A 20,765-nucleotide genomic window follows, 5' to 3' on the forward strand; every position below is an offset into this window, starting at 1 on the left:
AAGCGGGAAGTGTGCTTGGGGTTGCAGTCTGGAGATGAAGTGGCCGGTTATATAATCAGATCAAAGTCCTGACCACTCTCCCCAGCAGTATAAAGGCTCCCCAGCCCTCATCATCTGGCCATTGCTCCCTTGCCACCTCCACCATGCTGGCCTCGGGGCTGCTGCTCCTGGCTCTGCTGGCCTGTCTGATGGTCATGGTGCTGATGTCTGTCTGGCGGCAGAGGCAGAGGAAGCTGCTGGGGAAGATGCCCCCTGGGCCCACACCACTGCCCTTCATCGGAAACTACCTCCAGCTGGACACGGAGCACATGTACAACTCCCTCATGAAGGTGCGGCTGGCCCTGGATGCCAGGGGCTGGGAGGGATGGGGACCCCCGTGTAGCTGTGACCTTAAGGCAGAGGGTCAGCAAGAAGGGAGCCTGAGGAAAGGGGGTTCTGTGGGGCAGGGCAGGGTCCCAAGTAGAGAAGGCCAGATCTGGGGGCGCCCTACCCCTGTCTATCAGATCCTGGGAAAAGCCCCCCAGGTCCTGTTGCTGGGACCATACAGGCACAGGGCCCTGCCCTCTGACCCCCTTCTCCCCCTGCCCCTCAGCTCAGGGAGCGCTATGGGTCAGTGTTCACCGTGCACATGGGGCACCGGCGCATCGTGGTGCTGTGTGGATATAACGCGGTAAAAGAGGCGCTGGTGGACCAGGCAGAGGAGTTCAGCGGGCGCGGGGAGAACGCCACCTTCGACTGGCTTTTCAATGGCTATGGTGAGGGCAGGCGCCGAGGCCTCAGTTTCCCCAGAGGACTTTGCTGGCCCCATGCCCTGGAGCTTGTGGCCCAGGCCTCCCGGCCTAGCTGGCTATGGCCTCTTCAGGGGCTCCTCTGACTTGCCTGAGTGTCTATACTTATCCACACCTCTCTCTCTCCCTCTTTCACTCTCCACGTCTCTCCCTTCTCTGAGTCTCTCAGGAGCACCTGGGCTTCTGCTATGAACTCTAATCGCTACTCTGTGTCTTTTTCTCAGCTTCTGTGCTTCCACCTCTCTCTCTCTCTCTCTCTCTCTCTGTCTCTTTCTCTCTCTCTCTCCCCCTCTCTCTCTCTCCTTCCTGCCTTAGAATCTCACACCTTCTGCTTCAACCCACCCATCCCCATCTGCTGGTGAGTCTCTCCTCTCCCTGGACGGACAACTTCTGTCTCTCCCCATTTTTCTTTTGTCTGTGTGGCTCCATTTTTTTTTCTACCTCCCAGTTCTCCACATATTTCATTTCCCCTCCCTCACTCCTCTGCTTCCTTCTCCTTATATGTGTCTCTGCTTCTCTGGGCATCTTACCTTCTGATTCTTGTATGCCAACTTGGTCTAGGGATCAGAAAAATAGCTCACTTGAGGTGCTGGGCAGTGGTGTACTCAGTTGAACACACGTTACCATGCCCAAGGACCCAGATTCAAGCTTCAGCTCTCCACCTGCAGGCGAGAAGCTTCATGAGCAGTGAAGATGTGCTACAGGTCTCTATCTCTATCTCTGTCTCCACCTCCCCCTCTCAGTTTTTCTGTATGTATCTAACAAGTAAAATCAAATCAAATAAAATAACTCACCTGGGTAGTGCTCTGCTTTGCTATGTGTGCAATCCAGATTCAAGCCCAGGCTTCCCCCACATTTAAGAAAGCTTTCGTGCTGTGCCTTATTTCTCTCTCTCTCTCTCTATCTCTCTGCCTAACATAAAATAAAATAAAATAACCTGCAGATCTGTTTCACCACTTGTCAAATGACCAACCCCCTGCAGGTGGGGAACCAGGGGTTAAAACCCGGATCCTTGTACTTACCACTATGTGCACTTAACTAGATGAGCCACTACCCAGCCCCCTCTCTCTGTCACTTTCCCTCTCTATCTCCCCTTTCCCTCTGTTTTCTTTCTCTATTCCCCCCCAAAATAACTATACATAAAATAAAACAACTCAGTATCTATCCCAGCTTCTGTTTCTCTGATCCTTAGTGCTCCCCTTCTGCATCCACCTTTCTCCCCTTCCCTCTCTCCTCCCTGTCCACCTGAGCCCCTACCCTCTTTCCCTATGCCAAGCCCCCTCCCCTCCTCCTCTTTCCCTCCCTGCACCCCTACCTGGGTTCTCATTCTGTGCGCACCTCCCCGCCCCCACCCTGGGGACCCCTGGGAGCCGACCTGCAGCGGCCCCATCCCCATATCCCAACCCTCTCTTGCCATCCCTCCCTCCCCCAGGCGTGGCCTTCAGCAACGGCGAGCGTGCCAAGCAGCTGAGGCGCTTCTCCATCACCACCCTGCGGGACTTCGGCGTCGGCAAGCGCGGCATCGAGGAGCGCATCCAGGAGGAGGCGGGCTTCCTCATCGAGTCCTTCAGGGCCACGAAGGGTGAGCCGGGCAGCTGGGATACAGAGGAGCAAGGAGAGAGCAGCCCTCCCCACACCCACCATGCTCCTGCTCTGGGCTCAGCGTTGCAGACGGTCCAGGTGACTCTTCTCAACACCCCCATCCCTGGTCCCCCAGGCGCCTTCATCGACCCCACCTTTTTCCTGAGCCGGACAGTGTCCAACGTCATCAGCTCCATCGTCTTCGGCGACCGCTTTGACTATGAGGACAAGGAGTTCCTGTCGCTGCTGCGGATGATGCTGGGGAGCTTCCAGTTCACAGCCACATCTACTGGGCAGGTAAGTCCATCCAGCCTGGCTGCCCCAGAGACACCCCCAGAGACAGAGGGGGCAGATTTGCCCCCAAATTCCCATCCTCCTCCACTCACTCAGGGACCACCCTCCAAGCCAGATCGCTGCACTCTTGGACAACCAAACACTCGCACCTGAACCCAGATACCCAGTTTCCAAGGACTCCTGGCTACCGATCCCCCCAAAACCCAAAACTAGGCTGTAGGGGATAACTCAGCTCAGCAGTTCCACGATAACTCTTTCGTGGAACTGTGATCCCCAGCATCACACACTTTTAATATCCAACAGGAGGGCTAGGAGGGATAGTATGATGGTGATGCAAAAAGGCTCTCATGTCTAAGACTCTTAAGGCCCAGGTTCAATCCTTAGCATCAGCACAAGCCAGACCTGAGCAGTGCCCCTATGTCTCTATCTCTGTCTTTCCCGCTGTATGTCTCTCGTTAAAATTTAAAAGGGGTCAGGCGGTGACACCCCTGGTTAAATGTTCACATTGCAGTGTGCAAGGACCCAGGCTCAACCCTCCCCCAACCAGTATGGGGGAAAGCTTCAAGTGTGGGGAAGCAGAGCTGCAGGTACCTGTCTCTTCCACTCTATCTCTCTCCCCACCTCCCAATTTCTCTGTCTCTATCCAATAGTAACTAAATATTTAAATAATAATATTTAAAATAAAATATTTTTAAATGTTTTCAACATGTATACCCAACAGGTGCACTAGGTTAAAAGACTCCATCTTTCCAGCTGATTTTCTTTTTTTTTAATATTTATTTCCTTTTTGTTGCCCTTGTTGTTTTTATTGTTGTTGTAATTACTATTGTTGTTATTATTGATGTCGTCATTGTTGGATAGGACAGAGAGAAATGGAGAGAGGAGATGAAGACAGAGGGGGGAGAAAAGACAGACCTGCAGACCTGTTTCACTGCCTGGGAAGCAACCGCCCCTGCAGATGGAGAGCTGGGGGCTCAAACCGGGATCCTCACGCTGGTCCTTGCTCTTTGTACCATGTGTGCTTAACCCACTGTGCTACTGCCCACACGCCCCCATCTGACTTTTTCTTTTTTATTTTATTTATTTATTCCCTTTTATTGCCATTGTTGTTTTATTATTGTAGTTATTGTTGTTGTCATTGTTGTTGGATAGGACGGAGAGAAATGGAGAGAGGAGGAGAGAAAGGTTGACACCTGCAGACATGCTTCACCGCGTGTGAAGCGACTCCCCTGCAGGTGGGGAGCCGCTGGGCGGGGGGTGTTGAACTGGGATCCTCACGCTGGTCCTTGCACTTTGCACCACCTGCGCTTAACCTGCTGCGCTACTGCCCAACTCCCTCTGATTTTCTTTCAATGTTATGTAATTTGTTTTCAAGGCCCAGAAGAGTGTAGATGTTGTAAAAGTACAATCGAACACCTCTTCTAAATGTGTAACTGAGCCACACCTACCATTTCAATATCTCCTCACCAAAGTCCATGAACTCCCTCTACCCTTTCCCTTCCCACCCCCCCCACACACAAACTTTCCTACCTACCTATCCCCTTGAGTAACCTCAGTTCTGCTGTTCCAGTCCAAAAACTTGTCCCTGTTAGATTTTGCTTGTTTTCCTTGCTGGCGGTGGGGGTGGGGTGGGGAGGGACTAGAGCCCTGCTATTGTGGTGCTGGAGATTGAACCTAGGACATCAGATCCTCAGGCTTGAAGGACATGTTGCATATTCACTATGCTATCTCTCCAGCTTATTTTGTTCCTTTATTTGCCCTCCATAGATGAGATTATTCTATATTTCAATTTTGTGTAAGTTCCTTTAGTATTTGTATAGGACTGGTTTGGTGGCAATACACTTCTTTACTGTTTGTCTGCAGAGCTCTTGATCCCTCCTTCAAACCTAACTGGTAACCTAACTAGATAGAGTATTCTTGAGTGGAAATTTCTTCCATTCAAATTTTTTAACACACCTTGCTAATTCTTTCTAGTCTTAAGTATTTCTGTTGAGAAATCTGCTGATAATCTTATTGGGTACCTTTATAAGTGAATCTTTGCTTTTCATTTGGTCCTTTTATTTATTTTTTATTCTTTATCAGTGATTTTTGCCAATTTAACTATCATGTGTCTTGGTGAGCATTGTTTGTTTAGCATTCTTAGAGCTTCCTGGCTCTAAGACTATCTTTTTCTTCAGTTTGGGAATTTTTTTTCTTTCTTTTTTTGTTTGTTTGTTTAGTTTATTTGTGTTTTTGGCTTGTTTTTGTTTTTGTTGTTTTTAACATTTTAAAAATGTTATTTATTAATATAGAGAGAGAGGGGAGAAAGAACCAAATCATCACTCAGTCTGGCACATGTGATGCCAGGGATTAAACTCAGAACCCCATATTTTTTTTTTGCCTCCAAGGTTATTGCTGGGGCTCAGTGCCTGCACCATGAATCCACTGCTCCTGGAGTCCATTTTTCCCCCTTTTGTTGCCCTTGTTGTTGTATCCTTGTTGTGGTTTTTATTGTTGTTGATGATGTCGTTCGTTGTTGGATAGGTCAGAGAGAAATGGAGAGAGGAGGGGAAGACAGAGAGGGGGAGAGAAAGACAGACACCTGCAGACCTGCTTCACCGCCTGTGAAGCAACTCCCCTACAGGTGGGGAGCTGGGAGCTCGAACCCACTGCGCTACCGCCCAACCCCTGAGAGCCTAACATTTTATCCATTATACCACCTCATGGACCTCACAGACTTTTTTTTTTTAAACTTGTTGTTAATAGTTTGCTATATGACTCTAAGATAACCTTATAACCAACACCAATGTTCAGTATCCCCACCCTCCCACCATAGTTCTCACAAACCTTACAGTCTGCTAGCATCTGTTTTGTTTGGGCTTTTTTTTTTTTTTTTTTGCAAGTTCATGTAAATCATATCTCTGAATTCCCTACATGAGTGAAACCATCTTGTAGTTGTCTTTTATTCGTACAAACATTTTCAGACACACGTTTTAGCAGTTCCCTAGAACACATCTTTCAAATTGGTATTGTGAGGTCAGAAATTGTCAACTAATATTTGTTCAAATAAGGATTTTGTTTTGTTTTCTCTTTTTTCTCCTTCTGGGATCTCCATAATGCTAAATTTACTCCTCTTGAAATGTTCCTATAACTCTTATCAATTTTATTCATTTACTATAGTTCATTACTTTTTATGCTGCTGTGTGTGTGTGTGTGTGTGTGTGTGTGTGTGTGTGTGTGTGTGTGTGCATGCACACTGCTTGCTTGCTTTATGTTTTCCTGTAACCTATCTTCCACCTCACCACTTCAGTTCTTGGATTCTATCTTTCTGCTAGTGGAATGAAAAAAAAAATATATATATATATATATATATTCCCCTACTATATTCTTTATCTTGATTGTTTGTGTTAAAGCTTCTCTCATACTTTCCCTGACTTTACTGACATTATCTTCTATTGAATTTCTCATTTTAGTGTGCATACTTAAAGACTATGCTTTTGATGTCCTCCTTAGGAAATTTAAATATTTCTGTTGAATTTGGGACTTTCTCCCTGTTACTGTCTTGGTCCAACAGAGTGGGTAATTTCCTGTGTCTTCTCATTGGTCTTTATGCCCTGGGAGGAACTAGATATGAATATCTGTGTTGAACCTGGATATTAACTGAGAAGAGGTTTGGGTATCTGAGTATTCAATAGTCATTACGTTACAGTGGTCTGATATACAGCAGGGGCCTCAGTCTAGAGTGTGAGAACAGGGCACATGCTGGGGCTCTGGATCTCGCAAGGAACATATTCTGATAGACTTTTAGCAGGGAATTTGCCCTCAAGGACTGTTATATGGAAACCAAATTCCAATATGGATTCATCTCTCTGAATCTGGCAAACTTCTGTGTGTGGTTGAGGAGAACTGTCACTGAAGCTCACCCTCTCCCTCCTTAAGGATTTTACATTCCCATCTTGCATGGTTACAGAGTAGAACTCAGATGCCAGGATTTCAGCACAGCCTCTTGTTGCTCACCAGGTTAGAGTCCCGTCTTATAGACTTCTTCTGCTTTCAGTTTGTTATCACATGGTAGGCCCCTTTTTTTTTTGGTGGGTTTTTTTTCTGTATCTTATAACCTGGATGTTGAACTGTTTGTCTCTTTCTATAGAAAGTCTGTTTATACAAATGTTTTTCCATGAACTACTGTTTTTGCTATGGGTGACAAAAGGAGAGATAAATAGGCTCACCTACGGAGGTGGCACCTAGGTACCTTTTTTTGGCTATATGAATACTGAAGTTATCTCCCCCACTGGAATACCTGAATACCAACCTCACTTTAATTACACCTATGCAGAGCCCCCAATTCAGATTCCCCCAATCTCTAGACAACTGTCTCTAACTGAGCCTTCTTGAATGCCTAAATCTGAGTACCAGTCCCATTTGAGTTGCTACCCACCTGGGCACATGTCACCCTATCCAACCTCACATGAATACATGAAGTGTGTTTCAGTGCAGCCTCAGCTGAAACGCAAATATGCGTTCTAATCCAATCACCTACATTCTTGGACAGGGACTCTCACACTTCACTCAAGGAAAAATTTAAGATATCTATTCCCATCCAAGCCTACCTAAATACCTAGACACCAGGACAGGTGCCTTAAACCAGCATCTTCCTTGCCTTGGGAAAGTCCCACTATAACCTGCTAACTGATAGCCCTCTTCTCCTTCCCCCATCTTCTTCCACCTGCAGCTCTATGAGATGTTCTACTCAGTGATGAAACACCTGCCAGGGCCACAACAACAGGCCTTTAAGGAGCTGCAGGGGCTGGAGGACTTTATATCCAAGAAGGTGGAACAGAACAAACACACATTGGATCCCAACTCTCCACGGGACTTCATCGACTCCTTCCTCATCCGCATGCAGGAGGTACAATGCAGCTGGGGGGGGGGTGGGGGGTGGAATCCACCAAGTGTGTGGTGTGGTGTGTGTGTGTGTAGATGGCACAAACTGGGGTTAGGGGGACAAAAGAGACCCACTCAAGCTACCTCCCCATCATGGTAATCCTCACAATCCCACTTATAGACCATTACTGTTCTTACCAATGAGGCCTCACCCACAGGCAAGACTGGGTCAGGAGAAACAGGAGAGTTTTAACACCAAAAACTCCTCACTGTGACCGGGCACCTGGCACTGCTCTAAGTGTCTACAGCACTCATAGACTTAGAACTCAGGACAGCTTGTCCAATAAGGCCTGAGTTTTACAAATGAGGAAACCGGGGCCCAGAGAGTGTAAGTGGCCTTCTGAAACCACAGAATGAAGAAGTTGTGGGCCCTGACTCAAAACCCCAGACTCGACTCCAAGACTGATACTTCTACCCATCTCATGTTCTCCTTCAGTCCCTCTTTTTGCCTGTGTGGTCAGGTGACCTGGCTTCCTTCTGTCACACTTCGTCACACTGACTTCCTTTTGTCACACCCATCTAGATGCCAGTTTTCCTCTGAGATGAAAAGAGATAATGACTAAGAAGTTCAAGGTGAAAGGACCAAGGCAGTGATTCTTCCAGAGGAAGCTTCAGGACTTTTCAGTGGAATAGAACTGTCTTGCTTAAAATGCTGTTTCTGTGTCTCAAAAAATCTCTCTCTTCTAGAGAGGCAGACTGGGAGTATGGACCGACCAGTCAATGCCCATGTTCAGCGAGGAAGCAATTACAGAAGCCAGACCTTCTACCTTCTGCAACCCTCAATGACCCTGGGTCCATGCTCCCAGAGGGATAGAGAATGGGAAAGCTATCAGGGGAGGGGGTGGGATATGGAGATTGGGTGGTGGGAATTGTGTGGAGTTGTACCCCTCCTACCCTATGGTTTTGTTAATTAATCCTTTCTTAAAAAAAAAAAAAAACTATCAATAGGCTTCTTAGCTTAATCACTGACTCCTGACCAAGAGATAAAGCAGGGTGTGGAAAAAAATAAAAAAAAGAAAAAAAAAAACTCTCTCTTCTACTCTCCCAGGCTACTTCGCTTCTGCCTCCTCTGTCTCTTATTCACTACCTCTGTCTACTCCTCTCTTTTGAAATATCCCTGCCATTCAGAGTGGCAACTAAGCTGCAAGAGAAGGAACTGGGAAGAGTGTGTGCGGAGAGCATTTGAGGCAGAGCCAGCAGCCTGTAAAGAGGCCAGGAGACCAAAGAGAGCCTCGCGTAACTAGAGTCCTTCCCCACCTGTGGTCTGGATCCAAAAGATAAGGGTCCCAGGGAGAACCCCAAAGGACCTCAAGGGCAGTAGGTTCAGCCTGATACATCTCTGCCTGCAGGAGAAGAAGAACCCCAACACAGAGTTCTACATGAAGAACCTGGTGCTGACCACGCTGAACCTCTTCTTTGCGGGCACAGAAACAGTCAGCACGACTATGCGCTATGGCTTCCTGCTGCTCATGAAGCACCCAGATGTGGAGGGTAAGGCTGGAGGGGACAGGAAGGGGGCGCCCCACAGACCCTCAAGGACCTTCTGACCCTACTGCAGTGTCCCCATTGCTCCCAGATCCCTAGACCCTCAGTCACCCACAGTGGGTGATACACAGTTCAGTTTTGTTTGCTGTTAAGTACGAACAACATCTGAACTGATGGAAAATAGTTCCTGGCCTGAGCCCGGAGTGTGCCCAGTGATGCTCTTTCAGACTCAGTCTCCAAAAGCTCTCTCCTTGCAGGAGGAGGACCTTGAGCCAGCAGCATCTGTTTTAAATAGCTCCTGCCCTTGTTACGAGTGTCTGTCATGCAGACCGTATCCAATTGTGCCTATCCAATTGTCCCAGCCCAGAGAGTGTTAGCTACCTAAACACATCCCTTCCTCCTCCAGCCAAGATCCACAAGGAGATTGACCAGGTGATTGGCAAGAACCGTCAACCCAAGTTCGAGGACCGGGCCAAGATGCCCTACACAGAGGCGGTGATCCATGAGATCCAAAGATTTGGAGACATGATCCCCATGGGCGTGTCCCGCAGAGTCATCAAGGACACTAAGTTTCGAGAATTCATCCTGCCCAAGGTGCTGCTCCACCCCAATTAGAAGAATCTGCCACTTAGTACCCCATCACTTCTTCTAGATGCTTCTCACCCCCTGCCCCCATCCCTCAATCAAGAATTTCTCCCAAACAAGACACCCCCTCTATCTTCTCCACTCAGTGATTCCTGAATCATGTCTCTCTCCTCACTTTCTACATCAGGGAATATAAACTCCATTCCCCCCCCACCTCAAAGTTCCAGTCTCTGGGAACAGACAGACCCCCCCACCAGCCTCCTCCTAGAGAGGCATGAACTGCAGGCCTGTCTCAGTAAACACAAAGCCTGTGTTGCTTGTACCCCCTTTTCAGGAGATCTGAATCCCATATCCCCCAAACATTCTGTCTCAGAAGACTCAGTCCCGTGCCCTCAAATCTTCCAGTCTTAGAAAATCCAATTCCCATGTTGCCCAAACATTCTGCCTTAGAAGACCCAGTCCCCAAGTGCCCTGAATTTCCTGCCTCAAAAAATTAATCTCAGGTCCCCAAAGCTCCTCACTTAGTGGCCCCTAACACCCCTACCTCCCATTTCTCCTCCCCACCCGGCATCCAAATACCCCTCCAGCCACCCCACCCATCTGATCCAATGTCCCTCTCAGTTGGGGAGACAGCATAGTGGTGGTTATGCAAAGAGACTTTCATGCCCAAAGCTCCAAAGTCCCAGGTTCAATCCCCAACAACCACCATCAGCCAAAGTTGAACAGTGCTCTGAATATATATATATATATATATATATATATATATATATATATATGTATGTATATATCTTTTCCAATAAATAAAGCCAATGCCCCTCTCTCTCTCTCCTTCCCAGGGTACAGAAGTGTTCCCTATGCTGGGTTCCGTGCTGAGAGACCCCAAGTTCTTCTCCAAGCCCCTAGAATTCAACCCCCAGCACTTCCTGGATGAGAATGGGCAGTTTAAGAAGAATGATGCTTTCGTGCCCTTCTCCATTGGTAAGAGACCAGCCTCTGATGCCCAGCCACCTCTCACCTCGTGGGGGGCTCCTTACTCCCAGCTCCTCTCCCCAGCCTGCAGCCTAGAAACGTTCCTCAGGGTCCACCCTGTAACCAGCCAGTTGCAAACCCCTCCCCCCACCAAGTGCATATCCCCAGTCATAGGACAAAGTCTCTATCTTTCAAGACGGGGAAAATCAGTGCCCAGATTGAGTCCAGGTTCAGTTAAATTCTTCAGATTCTGGAAAGAACAGCCCAGCCACTACATTTGAATGTGGGAGTGACAGTGGAGGGAGTCTAAAGTCCCCGTTGCTACACCCTGGTGTGGCTCACCCTACCTCATGTATGAGGGAAACTGAGGCTGACAACTTAAGGAGACATCTTTGAAAGAGCCCAGCTCTTTGTCCTGGACAAATGCAGCTCTCAGTGGGTAATGGGAAAAGCTGCCTCCAGAGCTGGTCTCACCTTGGCCTCACCAACCACACATCACCCCCATCTCTTTAGGGAAGCGATACTGCTTCGGAGAAGGCCTGGCTAGGATGGAGCTCTTCCTCTTCCTCACCACCATCATGCAGAACTTCCGTTTCAAGTCCCCCCAGTCACCCCAGGACATCGATGTATCCCCCAAACACGTGGGCTTTGCTACCATCCCACCGACCTACACCATAAGCTTCCAGCCCCGCTGAGCCAGAGCTGTGCCAGGGCGGGGCGGAGGGGCGGTGCCATGGGGCGGGGCTTGTGGGAGGGCGGGGCTAAGGCAAGTTGTAGGCTTGGGGGAATGGAGCAAGGTGTATAGGAAAAGAAGGCATTGTCTGCTCGCCTTGCTAGATAGAGATAGATGCTTCAGCATTGGCGCAAGTGGAAGGGAGACTTGCCACTACGCTATGAAGAAGAATAACAATTGATATTAGTTGCCGAGCAAGTACTCTGTGTCTGCGCTCTGCTAAAAGCACTACACGCACACTTTATTCTGTTTCCTTTTTCTACTTATCCATTCTCTTCTTCTGCATTTCACTAGGCATGAATGTAACTGCCTTTTTCCTTTGTTTTCTCTTCCTTCTTTTTCTTTTTCTAAAACCAGAGCACTGTTCTCTATTCAGCTCTGACTGATGATGGTGCTGGGGATTGAGCCTGGGACTTTGGGATCTCAGGCATAAAAGACTGTTGCATAACCACTATGCATCTCCCCAGGCTTCTCACTCACTCATTTTAGCACCCTCAACACTATCTGACAGGGAACAGTGTCCACTACCACTTCACAGGTGACACTAACTGGGGCTCTGAAAATTGAAGTGTGTGTTCTGAAGTTGCACCGAACTGAAATAAGTGCTGAATGTGTGCACCAGCTGAGTGCAGAATGTACTCATTTTGCTGTGAGTCTCTGAAGCTGAGACTCTCTGTGGTGGATCCCTTAGGATCTGCTGTAAGTTCCAGCTAGGAGAATGATAATCACCTGAGAGTTGTTTTATTCCCCAACACTGTGTTTGTTCTCTTAGAAGTGGCATCCTTGTGCGGGACACAATCTGAACATCCACACACATCAACCATCCTCACAGCTTTGTGTTCCTTAAACTAAATGTTCCATATGCTTAAACATCCCCCACCCAAATGCATCCCACTTGAAGCACTTGAGATTAAGTCGGGAGGACATGGGGCCCTGCAAACTCTGAAAGTTGTATAGACTCTCTGATTCATAAGAGTGATTGTTTGTTTGTTTCATGTTGTCTTGTTTTAGATTTATTTATTTGAAGGGAGAAGGGAGAGAGAACAAACCAGAGCTTCACTCTTGCATAAGCAAGGCTGGCGAATGAACTCAGGCCCTCATGCTTGAGGGTCCAATGTTTTATCAACCTCATGGACCACTCCTGGTGACTTTTTATTGTTCACTCAAAGGTGCTGGATGAGCTTACCCAACTCAACATACTTCTTCCTTCCCTGTTAAAATTTTTGATTCACAAGTCATTGAATTTCCAATACTGTGGTTTGCAATTGGGTTCCATAAATTGGTTATTTCTTGATCATTTGGGAGAAGAGAGAGAACAGGTCCACAGAGTCATGCCTTATATTGTTACCAAAGACATTCTTTAGCCTCCTGTGTCAAGTCATACCCTATGCATGTCCCTTTAGTAGACCTTTACTCCATAATCAAAGTATTCTGGAGTGACAAAACTATGGAATCATGAAACTGCAGCACCCACAACTCATCATATTGGAATCTGGGACCCACCATTTTGAAAAAGCCAGTGTTTGGACCCCCTCTTGATGCTCAGTATCTGAACAATGAACACATAAGGCAGGGCAGATAACTCAACATTTAGAGCACTGGACCTTCACACCTGAGGCCCCCAGTGGTCCCAAGTTCAATATCTGGCACCACCATAAGCCAGAACTGAGCAGTGCGTGTGTGTGTGTGTGTGTGTGTGTGTGTGTGTGTGTGTGTGTGTGTTACACAAATGGGCACAAGACTCAAAGTAAGATTAAGCAAGTGCCTAATGTCACACAGCTTGGACATGACATGGGGCAGGTGTGGGTGGGGACAGTGGGTTCTAGCAGTGTGTCTCTCTTGAGAATTCAGATGTGAGTGGACAGAACCTCTCTTCCCAGATCAGCTCTGGAAGTGGTGGTGGTTTTCAGAACAAACTTTTTTTTTTAATCTGTGAAATGTGCACATCTGCAAGTATATCTTTTTAAATGTTTTTTACTTAATGAGAGAGATATAGAGGGATAGATATAAAGACAAAGAGACCAGAGCACTGAGAGACCAAAATACTGCTTAGCTCTGGCTTCTAGTGGCTCTGGGGATAGAACCTGGGACCTCAGAGCCTCAGACATGAAAGTCTTTGCATAACCATTATGACATCTCCCCAGCCCTCAAAAGGACATTTTGGAGAGTAAAGAGCCCCCTGGCTCCCCACCTGCAGGGGAGTCGCTTCACAATCAGTGAAGCAGGTCTGCAGGTGTCTGTCTTTCTCTCCCCCTCTCTGTCTTCCCCTCCTCTCTCCATTTCTCTCTGTCCTATCTGACGACGATGACGACAATAATAACAACAAGGGCAACAAAAGGGAATAAATAAATTTTAAAAAAGAAAACTGGTTCAGCATTCAAATGTGAATCAAAGGGTGGGGGAAATAGCATAATGGTTATACAAGAAGCCTTTCATCCTGAGGTTCTGAAGTCCCAGATTCAATCCTCCACACCACCACAAGTCAGAGCAGTGCTACAGGTGTCTCTCTCTCTCCTGTATCCCCTCCCCTCTCTTTGGTTTCTCTCTGTATCTATAAAAAATAATAAATAGATAAATAAATTAATAAATGGCTGGGGAGAGAACCTAATATTTATAGAAAAAGCCTTTCTTGCCTGAGGCTCCAATGTCCCAGGTTCAATTCCCCAGCACTACCACAAGCCAGAGCTGAGCAGTGCTCTGGGTAAAAACAGTTAATTAGGAGCCAGGTGGTGGCGCACCTGGTTGAACACTCACATTAAAGATAATTAATCAATCTGGTCACAATCAGGATGCTTGCTGATCACATCAGGGTTAATCCAAAACAAACAAACAAAAAGTATAAGCCTCTTAAAGGATACCATAGGGGAAAGTCTAGGTGACCTCAAATTGGGCAAAGACTTCAAAAGTCCAGCACCAAAGGCACAATTTATGAGAGAACCAGATGATCGACAGACTTCATATAAGGTAAAAACATCTGTGAAGCCAGGCACTCACTCACCTGATGGAGCACACATGTTTCCATGCACAAGGACCCTGGTTCAAGCACCTGGTCCTTATCTATAGGGAAGATGACTCACAAATGGTGATGTAAGGCTACAGTGCCTCTCTGTTTCTTTCCTGTATCCCCTCCCTTTCCCTTTGGTTTCTCTTTGTCTATAAAAAAAAAAAGTAAAAGTGTCTGTTTTGCACAAGACAGTATTAAGAGAATGCAAAAATACAAGCTCCAGACTGAGAGGTGGCTCACTATACAACACACACTTTACCATGTGGGAGGACCTGAGTTCGAGTTCCCAGCTACCACATGGGCGCACACCATACAAAGTGGAAGCTTCACAAACCATAGAGTAGTGAACTGCTGTATCCTCTCTAGTGCACCCAGTTGAGCAGACAAGTTACCATGTGAAGGACCGAGGTTCAAGCCCCCACTCCCCACCTGCAGGGGGAAGCTTCACAATCAGTGAAGCAGTGCTGCAAGGTCTCTCTCTCTCCTCCTCTCTATCCCCTCCTCCCTCTCAATTTCTCTGTCCTATCAAATAAAAGAAGAGAACAAATCAAAATGGACACTGGAGCGGTGGATTTGTCATGAAAGCACTGAGCCCCAGTGATAACCCTGATGGCAAAAAAGTATATATTAAAAAAACAAATAAATGTGCTCAGAACAAATTAACAGAAAGCTTCAGGGAGGGCTGGGGAGAAAGCACAGTGGTTTTGCAATAGACTTTCAGGCCTGAGGCACCAGAGTTCCCAGGTTCTATCCCTGCCACCGCCATAAACCAGAGCTGAGCAGTGTCCTGGTGCCTATGTGTGTCTTAAAATTATTAAAATAAAATATTCTTTTATTTCTTCTTTAAAAGAAACCATCAAGGACAAAAGAGATAATGTCAAATGAAGGCATCTTCTTTCGAATGTGACTGCAGAACAGAGCTTTTAGGGGGGGCCAGGGACAAGGGTGAAGAGTGGAGGGTGTCCAGTTGGGGAGGGGTGAATATGACATTCAGTGGTTGCAGTAGGGTAGCAGTATGCATTCTGTTTGTGTGTGCTGTTTCCCCCCTGAAAATGAGAAATGGAGAGAAACAAAGAATAATAGAGAGATGGTGAGATGAGGGAGGGACAGAGAGACACCTGCAGCACTGCTCCACCACTCATGAAACTTCCCCCAATTCAGCTGGGGACTGGAGACTTGAACCTGGGTCCTTGGGAGTGGTAATGTATGAGCTTTACCAGGTGTGCCACAGCCCGCCCCCTGGGAACATGCATTCTGAAATTGTACCTGCGAACCAGCATTACCATGACTTCAAAGAAGAGGGAGGGGAAGGAGGAAAAAGAGGAGTCATGAAATCTTCTAATTTTGTGAAACACTGTTAAATAACTAATAAAAATAAGTACATCAAAAGGAAGAGGAGGAGGAGGTGGTGGAGGAGAAAGAAGAGAAGGAGAAAGGGGAGAAGTGGTCAGAGAGTTAAAATAAAGTGAGAACTAGAAAAGGAAATAACAAATAAGTCCTGGTCTGGACAATTTCCAAAACAACAACTCTGTGCTGTTGAAAAGGTCTAGGTCAAGAAAGACAAAAGCTGAGAATCGCTCCCAAGTGAAAGGAAGCCAAAGGTGTTGTGCACTGTCATGGATGGAATCCTGAACCAAGGCAAAGGGGAAAAGGAATTTCATACAGACTGGGAATGTGATTATACCAATAGATACTAAAATCAGGTTCCTTTGGTCACTGGTCGATGGAGAGAGCAAGAATGTGCGCGAGAGAAGCGAGAGAGAGAGAGAGAGAGAGAGAGAGAGAGAGAGAGGATGCACGTTCACGGCAAAGATTTCAGCCTGAAGGATAAATGACTGGGTTACATGATCTCTCGTGAAAAAGCAATCTCTGGAAAAAGAGAGAGAGAGAGATGCAACTACTAGGTGGCAAACAGAAGGCCGCACTCCACCGAACTCCTGTAATATCTCTACTACTGCTGCCACTGTCTCTTTGGGATGAAGACCTTCATCCTAGGGGTGAAAAAGGAAGACGCTGGGAGTCAGGCGGTAGCGCAGCAGGTTAAGCGCAGGTGGCGCAAAGCACAAGGACTGTCGTAAGGATCCCAGTTCAAGCCCTCTGCTCCCCACCTGTAGGGAAGTTACTTCACAGGCGGTGAAGCAGGTCTGCAGGTGTCTATCTTTCTCTCCCCCTTTCTCTCTTCCCCTCATCTCTCCATTTCTCTCTGTCCTATCCAACAACAATGACATCAATAAGGAGAATAATAATAACCATGACGACGATTAAAAAAAAAAAAGAGGCAGCAAAAGGGGGAAAAATAGCCTCCAGGAGCAGTGCATTTGTGGTGCAGGCACTGAGCCCCAGCAATAACTCTGGAGGCAGAAAAGAAAAAAAGAAAAAGAAAAAGAGAGGGGACCCAGGCGGTGGCACTACTGCTTAAGCGCAAGGACCCAGGCTCAAGCCCCTGGCTCCCCACTTGCAGTGAGGATGTCTCACAAGTGGTGAGGTCAGCAGGTGTCTCTCTTTCTCTCTCCCTCTCGTCTCCCCTCCTTTCTCAACTTCTCTCTGTTCTATCCAGTAAAGTAGAAAGTAGAAAAAATGGCCTCCAGGAGCAGTGGATTCATAGTGCAGGCACCAAGCGCCAGCAATAACCCTGGAGGCAAAAAGAAAGAGAAAAAGAGATTAATGAAAGCAGCAGAATCATACAAGTAAGTAATCCCATAATAAAAATAAATTAAATAAATAAATAAATAAATAAAATATAAATTAAAAAATAAAAGCTTGGTGGTACAGAGGCAAATAAGAGAATTGAGGGCATACAAATAGAGACGAGGAAGTGAGTACAGAGTGGAAAACCCCAGTGGGGACACAGCAAGAAGATGGCCACTTGTAATGCAAGCAGCAGCAGGAGAAACCCAGCCTGCCAACAACTTGACTCTGGACTCAGCCTCCAGAACAGTGAGTAAATGAATTAAAACCCTTAACGAGCTCTTTAAATGGTCTTCTCTGTAGGCCAAAATTGCCAAGCATCAAACAAAATATTATAAAAATATGTAGACAGTGGAGAAGTAGACGATAAAAATAAGAACGCACAGCAAAGAGAGAAAGAGAGACAGAGAAGACACATCCAGAAATGACAGCAAATATGGAACTAGCAGATAGGAACAGAATGTTCTTAATAGCCAAGAACTAGAAACAATGGGAGAGAGACAAAAGGAAATTCTTGGGCTAAAAAAATGGAACATCTGAGATGATATGTTTACAACATGAATTCAAGAGATGAGTTAGAGGAGGGAAAATTATCAAGCTTGAAGGCAAATAACTGTATCCAGAATAGATGTGTAACTCTTACAGCTCACTAATTAGAGTCAAATGCATGATGAAAAGTATGTTTAGTACAAACGGGAAGTTCAACATCTTTAGTCATCAGGGAAGCACAGTTTAAATCACACACAGTGGAAAAGAATTCCAACAGAGGAATGACTATTAGATTGAATACGGGACCACTGAAAAGCAACAAGCGAGTTTAGAGAACAACAGAACAGGGGCTAAGTATTGGCACACCTGGCTGAGCACACACTTCACTGTGTGCAAGGACCCAGGTTCGAGCCCCCAGTCCCTACCTGCACGGGGGAAGCTTTATGAGTAGTGAAGCAGGGCTGCAGGTACCTCTCTGTTTCTCTCCCTCTCTATCTCCCCCCTCCTCTCAATTTCTTTCTGTCTCTGTCCAAAATAAATAAATGAAATATATAAAAGAAAATAGTAAAATAATCATTTTACTATGTTGAGGGTGCACTGGGTACCATAAGCCCCAACTATTCTGTAGGTATACAATTCTTTTTTTCTTTTTTAATAGAAAAAGGGGAATTAAAAGAAACCACAGCACCAAATTCCTTCAATATGGGCTCAAATCTGAATCTTGCACATGGCAAAGCAGTACACTATCCAAGTGAGCTATTTCACTAAGCTGGGTACAGAATTCTATACTTCTACTAAGAGGATAAAATAAAGGTATTTTTACATAAAGACCAAGATAGATTACAATGAGAAAACCATTACTGAAAAAGAATTATATATATATAATGATATACTTCTAAAAAGAAGGAATTAAATCTACCAGGAAAAACCGGATGCAAGAAATTCTAGTCAGCAAAGAAATTGGGTAAGCATGTGCAAAAATCAAAAGACATCCTTCGGGCAGCTGGAGTAATAATTAAAAAAATGACTAACTGAGGAGTCATAAGAAAGAAGGGATTAAAATAAGAGGTATCAATAACATGAAAGACAAGAGAGCGTTAAAGAGGATTAATTTGTTTTAAGATGCTTATATTACTCGAGACAGGATTAGAGATACTGATGAACTTTGCTTTTTATTTAATCTTTTTTTTCTGCTGGAGAAATTGAGGGGATATCAAAGGTGAAAGAAATAGAGACATCTGCAGCACTGACTCACTGTTCATGAAGCTTCTTCCCCCCTACAGGTGGGGAGCAGGGACTTGAACCTGGGTTCCTGTGCATGCTAACATATGCACTCTACTAGGTACACCACTACCTGGCCCCATGATTAACTTTAAATATTTTAAATAAGATATTTACAGAAGGAGAATGGATGAACTAAAACAATGAGTAACAGTGTGAATGAATCTTGTGACTGTAGTATCCAACAAAGGGAGGCACAAAAGGTGAAATGCTCTAAGATTCCATTTATATGAGGAAAATGCAGGCAACACCACTCCACACTATTAGAAGCCAAACCAAGGCTTACATTTACAGGGATAGTGATAGGGAGAAGAAGCCAAAGGGGGTCTGTTTTGGGGGTTTGTTGTTGTTGTTGTTTGCCTGTTTAGTAGCATGATAGTGTTTTTTTAATTGCCACCAAGGTTATCACTGATGTTTGGTGCCTGCAAGACAAATCCGCCATTCCTGCTGGTTATCATTTTTTCCTTTTTTAAAAAATATATTTATTTATTTTCCCTTTTGTTGCCCTTGTTTTATTATTGTTGTAGTTATTATTGTTGTTGTTATTGATATCGTCATTGTTAGACAGGACAGAGAGAAATGGAGAGGGGAGGGGAAGACAGAGAGGGAGAGAGAAAGACAGACACCTGCAGAACTTGTTCACCACCTGTGAAGTGACTCCCCTGCAGGTGGGGAACCGGGGGTTCAAACCAGGATCCTTACAAAGGTCCTTGCACTTTGCGCCATGTGCGCTTAACCCGCTGCACTACCACCCGACTCCCCAATTTTTCCTTTTTTAATTTTTTATAGAAAGGTATTGAGGTCGGGGCTAGACAGCATCACGGTTATACAAAGGGACTCTCATGCCTGAGGCTCCAAAGTCCCAGGTTCAGTCCTTCACACCTCCATAAGCCAGAGTTGAGCAGTGCTCTAGTAAAGAAAAAGACAAAAATTTATTGGGAGGGCAGGAAGAGATAGAGAGGGAGAGAGACAGCTATTCACTGCAGACTTGCTTCACTGCTTGTGAAGCTTCCCCACTGTGGCTAGGGACCAGGGGCTTGAACCTGGGTCCTTGTGCATGGTGATATGTGCACTCTACCCCGTGCTCCACCACCCAGCCCTGATTCTGATAACATTTTAGTCTCTTGACCTGAATGGTTATTGCATGGATGCATTTATTTCATCAAAACTCATTAAGCAATCCAATTTGACTCATACATCATTTTTAAAATATTTTATTTTATTTTTACCAGAGCTCAGCTCAGCTCATCTCTGGCTTAAGGTGATGTGAGGAATTAAACCTGCAAAATTTGGAGCCTCAAACATCAAAGTCTTTTACATAACCATTATGCTATCTCCCCAGTGCACTTGTTTATATTTATAGTATACTCAATAAAAACGCAAAGTGCACGTTACCATGTACAAAGACCCAGGTTTAAGCCCTCATTCCCCCACCAACAGGAGAGGAAGCTTCACAAGTGGTGGAGCCATGCTGCAGTCTCTCTCTCTCTCTCTGTGTGTGTGTATGTGTGAGCCTCTTCCTTATCAATTTATCTCTGTCTCTATGGAATAAAGAAAAAAAGTGGGAATCCACTGGGAGCAGTGGATTCATCCTGAGGTGCAAAGCCTCAACAATAACCCTGGAGGCAATAAACAAAACAAAAGAGCAGAAGCTGCAAGTCCTTGAGCTCCCCTTCTAGCACTCGCTAAGCACAATTTCATAGTGTGTGTATCAAGAATCCTTGACGAAAAAGCTTTGATAAAGGTTCTCTTTTTCTCTCAAATCACTCTCGTTTTTCACATGTGTCCCTTCCCTGCCCTTTCTCCAATCCACTGAGGAGCAATTGAAGCCACGTGATTGAAGCCATGTGAGGAGAAATCCAAGCCCCTGGGCATTGCATGTTTCGTAACAAGCCACAGATCTCAAGTTCCAAATGCTTTGCAATCTGTGTTGGCAGCGTAGCTG

General features: G+C 45.9%; 1 protein-coding gene and 1 long non-coding RNA gene across 2 annotated transcripts in view; one reads left to right on the forward strand and one right to left on the reverse strand.

The window, feature by feature from the left end:
* The window catches only part of LOC132536823 (uncharacterized), a 298,410-nt gene extending 296,670 nt beyond the window's left edge, over positions 1–1,740 (reverse strand). The window contains exon 1 of the long non-coding RNA XR_009548361.1: positions 1,319–1,740. This is a non-coding gene — a long non-coding RNA (uncharacterized LOC132536823). The remainder of the gene's footprint in view (positions 1–1,318) is intronic.
* Positions 113–12,333, forward strand: LOC132536822 (cytochrome P450 2A13). The gene is made up of 9 exons (XM_060185973.1): positions 113–329; positions 593–755; positions 2,221–2,370; positions 2,506–2,666; positions 7,375–7,551; positions 8,936–9,077; positions 9,478–9,665; positions 10,493–10,634; positions 11,139–12,333. Exons 1-9 carry the CDS (start codon positions 144–146, stop codon positions 11,318–11,320), a joined length of 1,491 nt encoding a protein of 496 aa, XP_060041956.1. The 5' UTR covers positions 113–143; the 3' UTR covers positions 11,321–12,333.
* Positions 12,334–20,765: the final 8,432 nt, after the last annotated feature.

Source organism: Erinaceus europaeus, chromosome 2 (assembly GCF_950295315.1).
Source record: "Erinaceus europaeus chromosome 2, mEriEur2.1, whole genome shotgun sequence".
In the NCBI taxonomy this organism is placed as follows: domain Eukaryota; kingdom Metazoa; phylum Chordata; class Mammalia; order Eulipotyphla; family Erinaceidae; genus Erinaceus; species Erinaceus europaeus.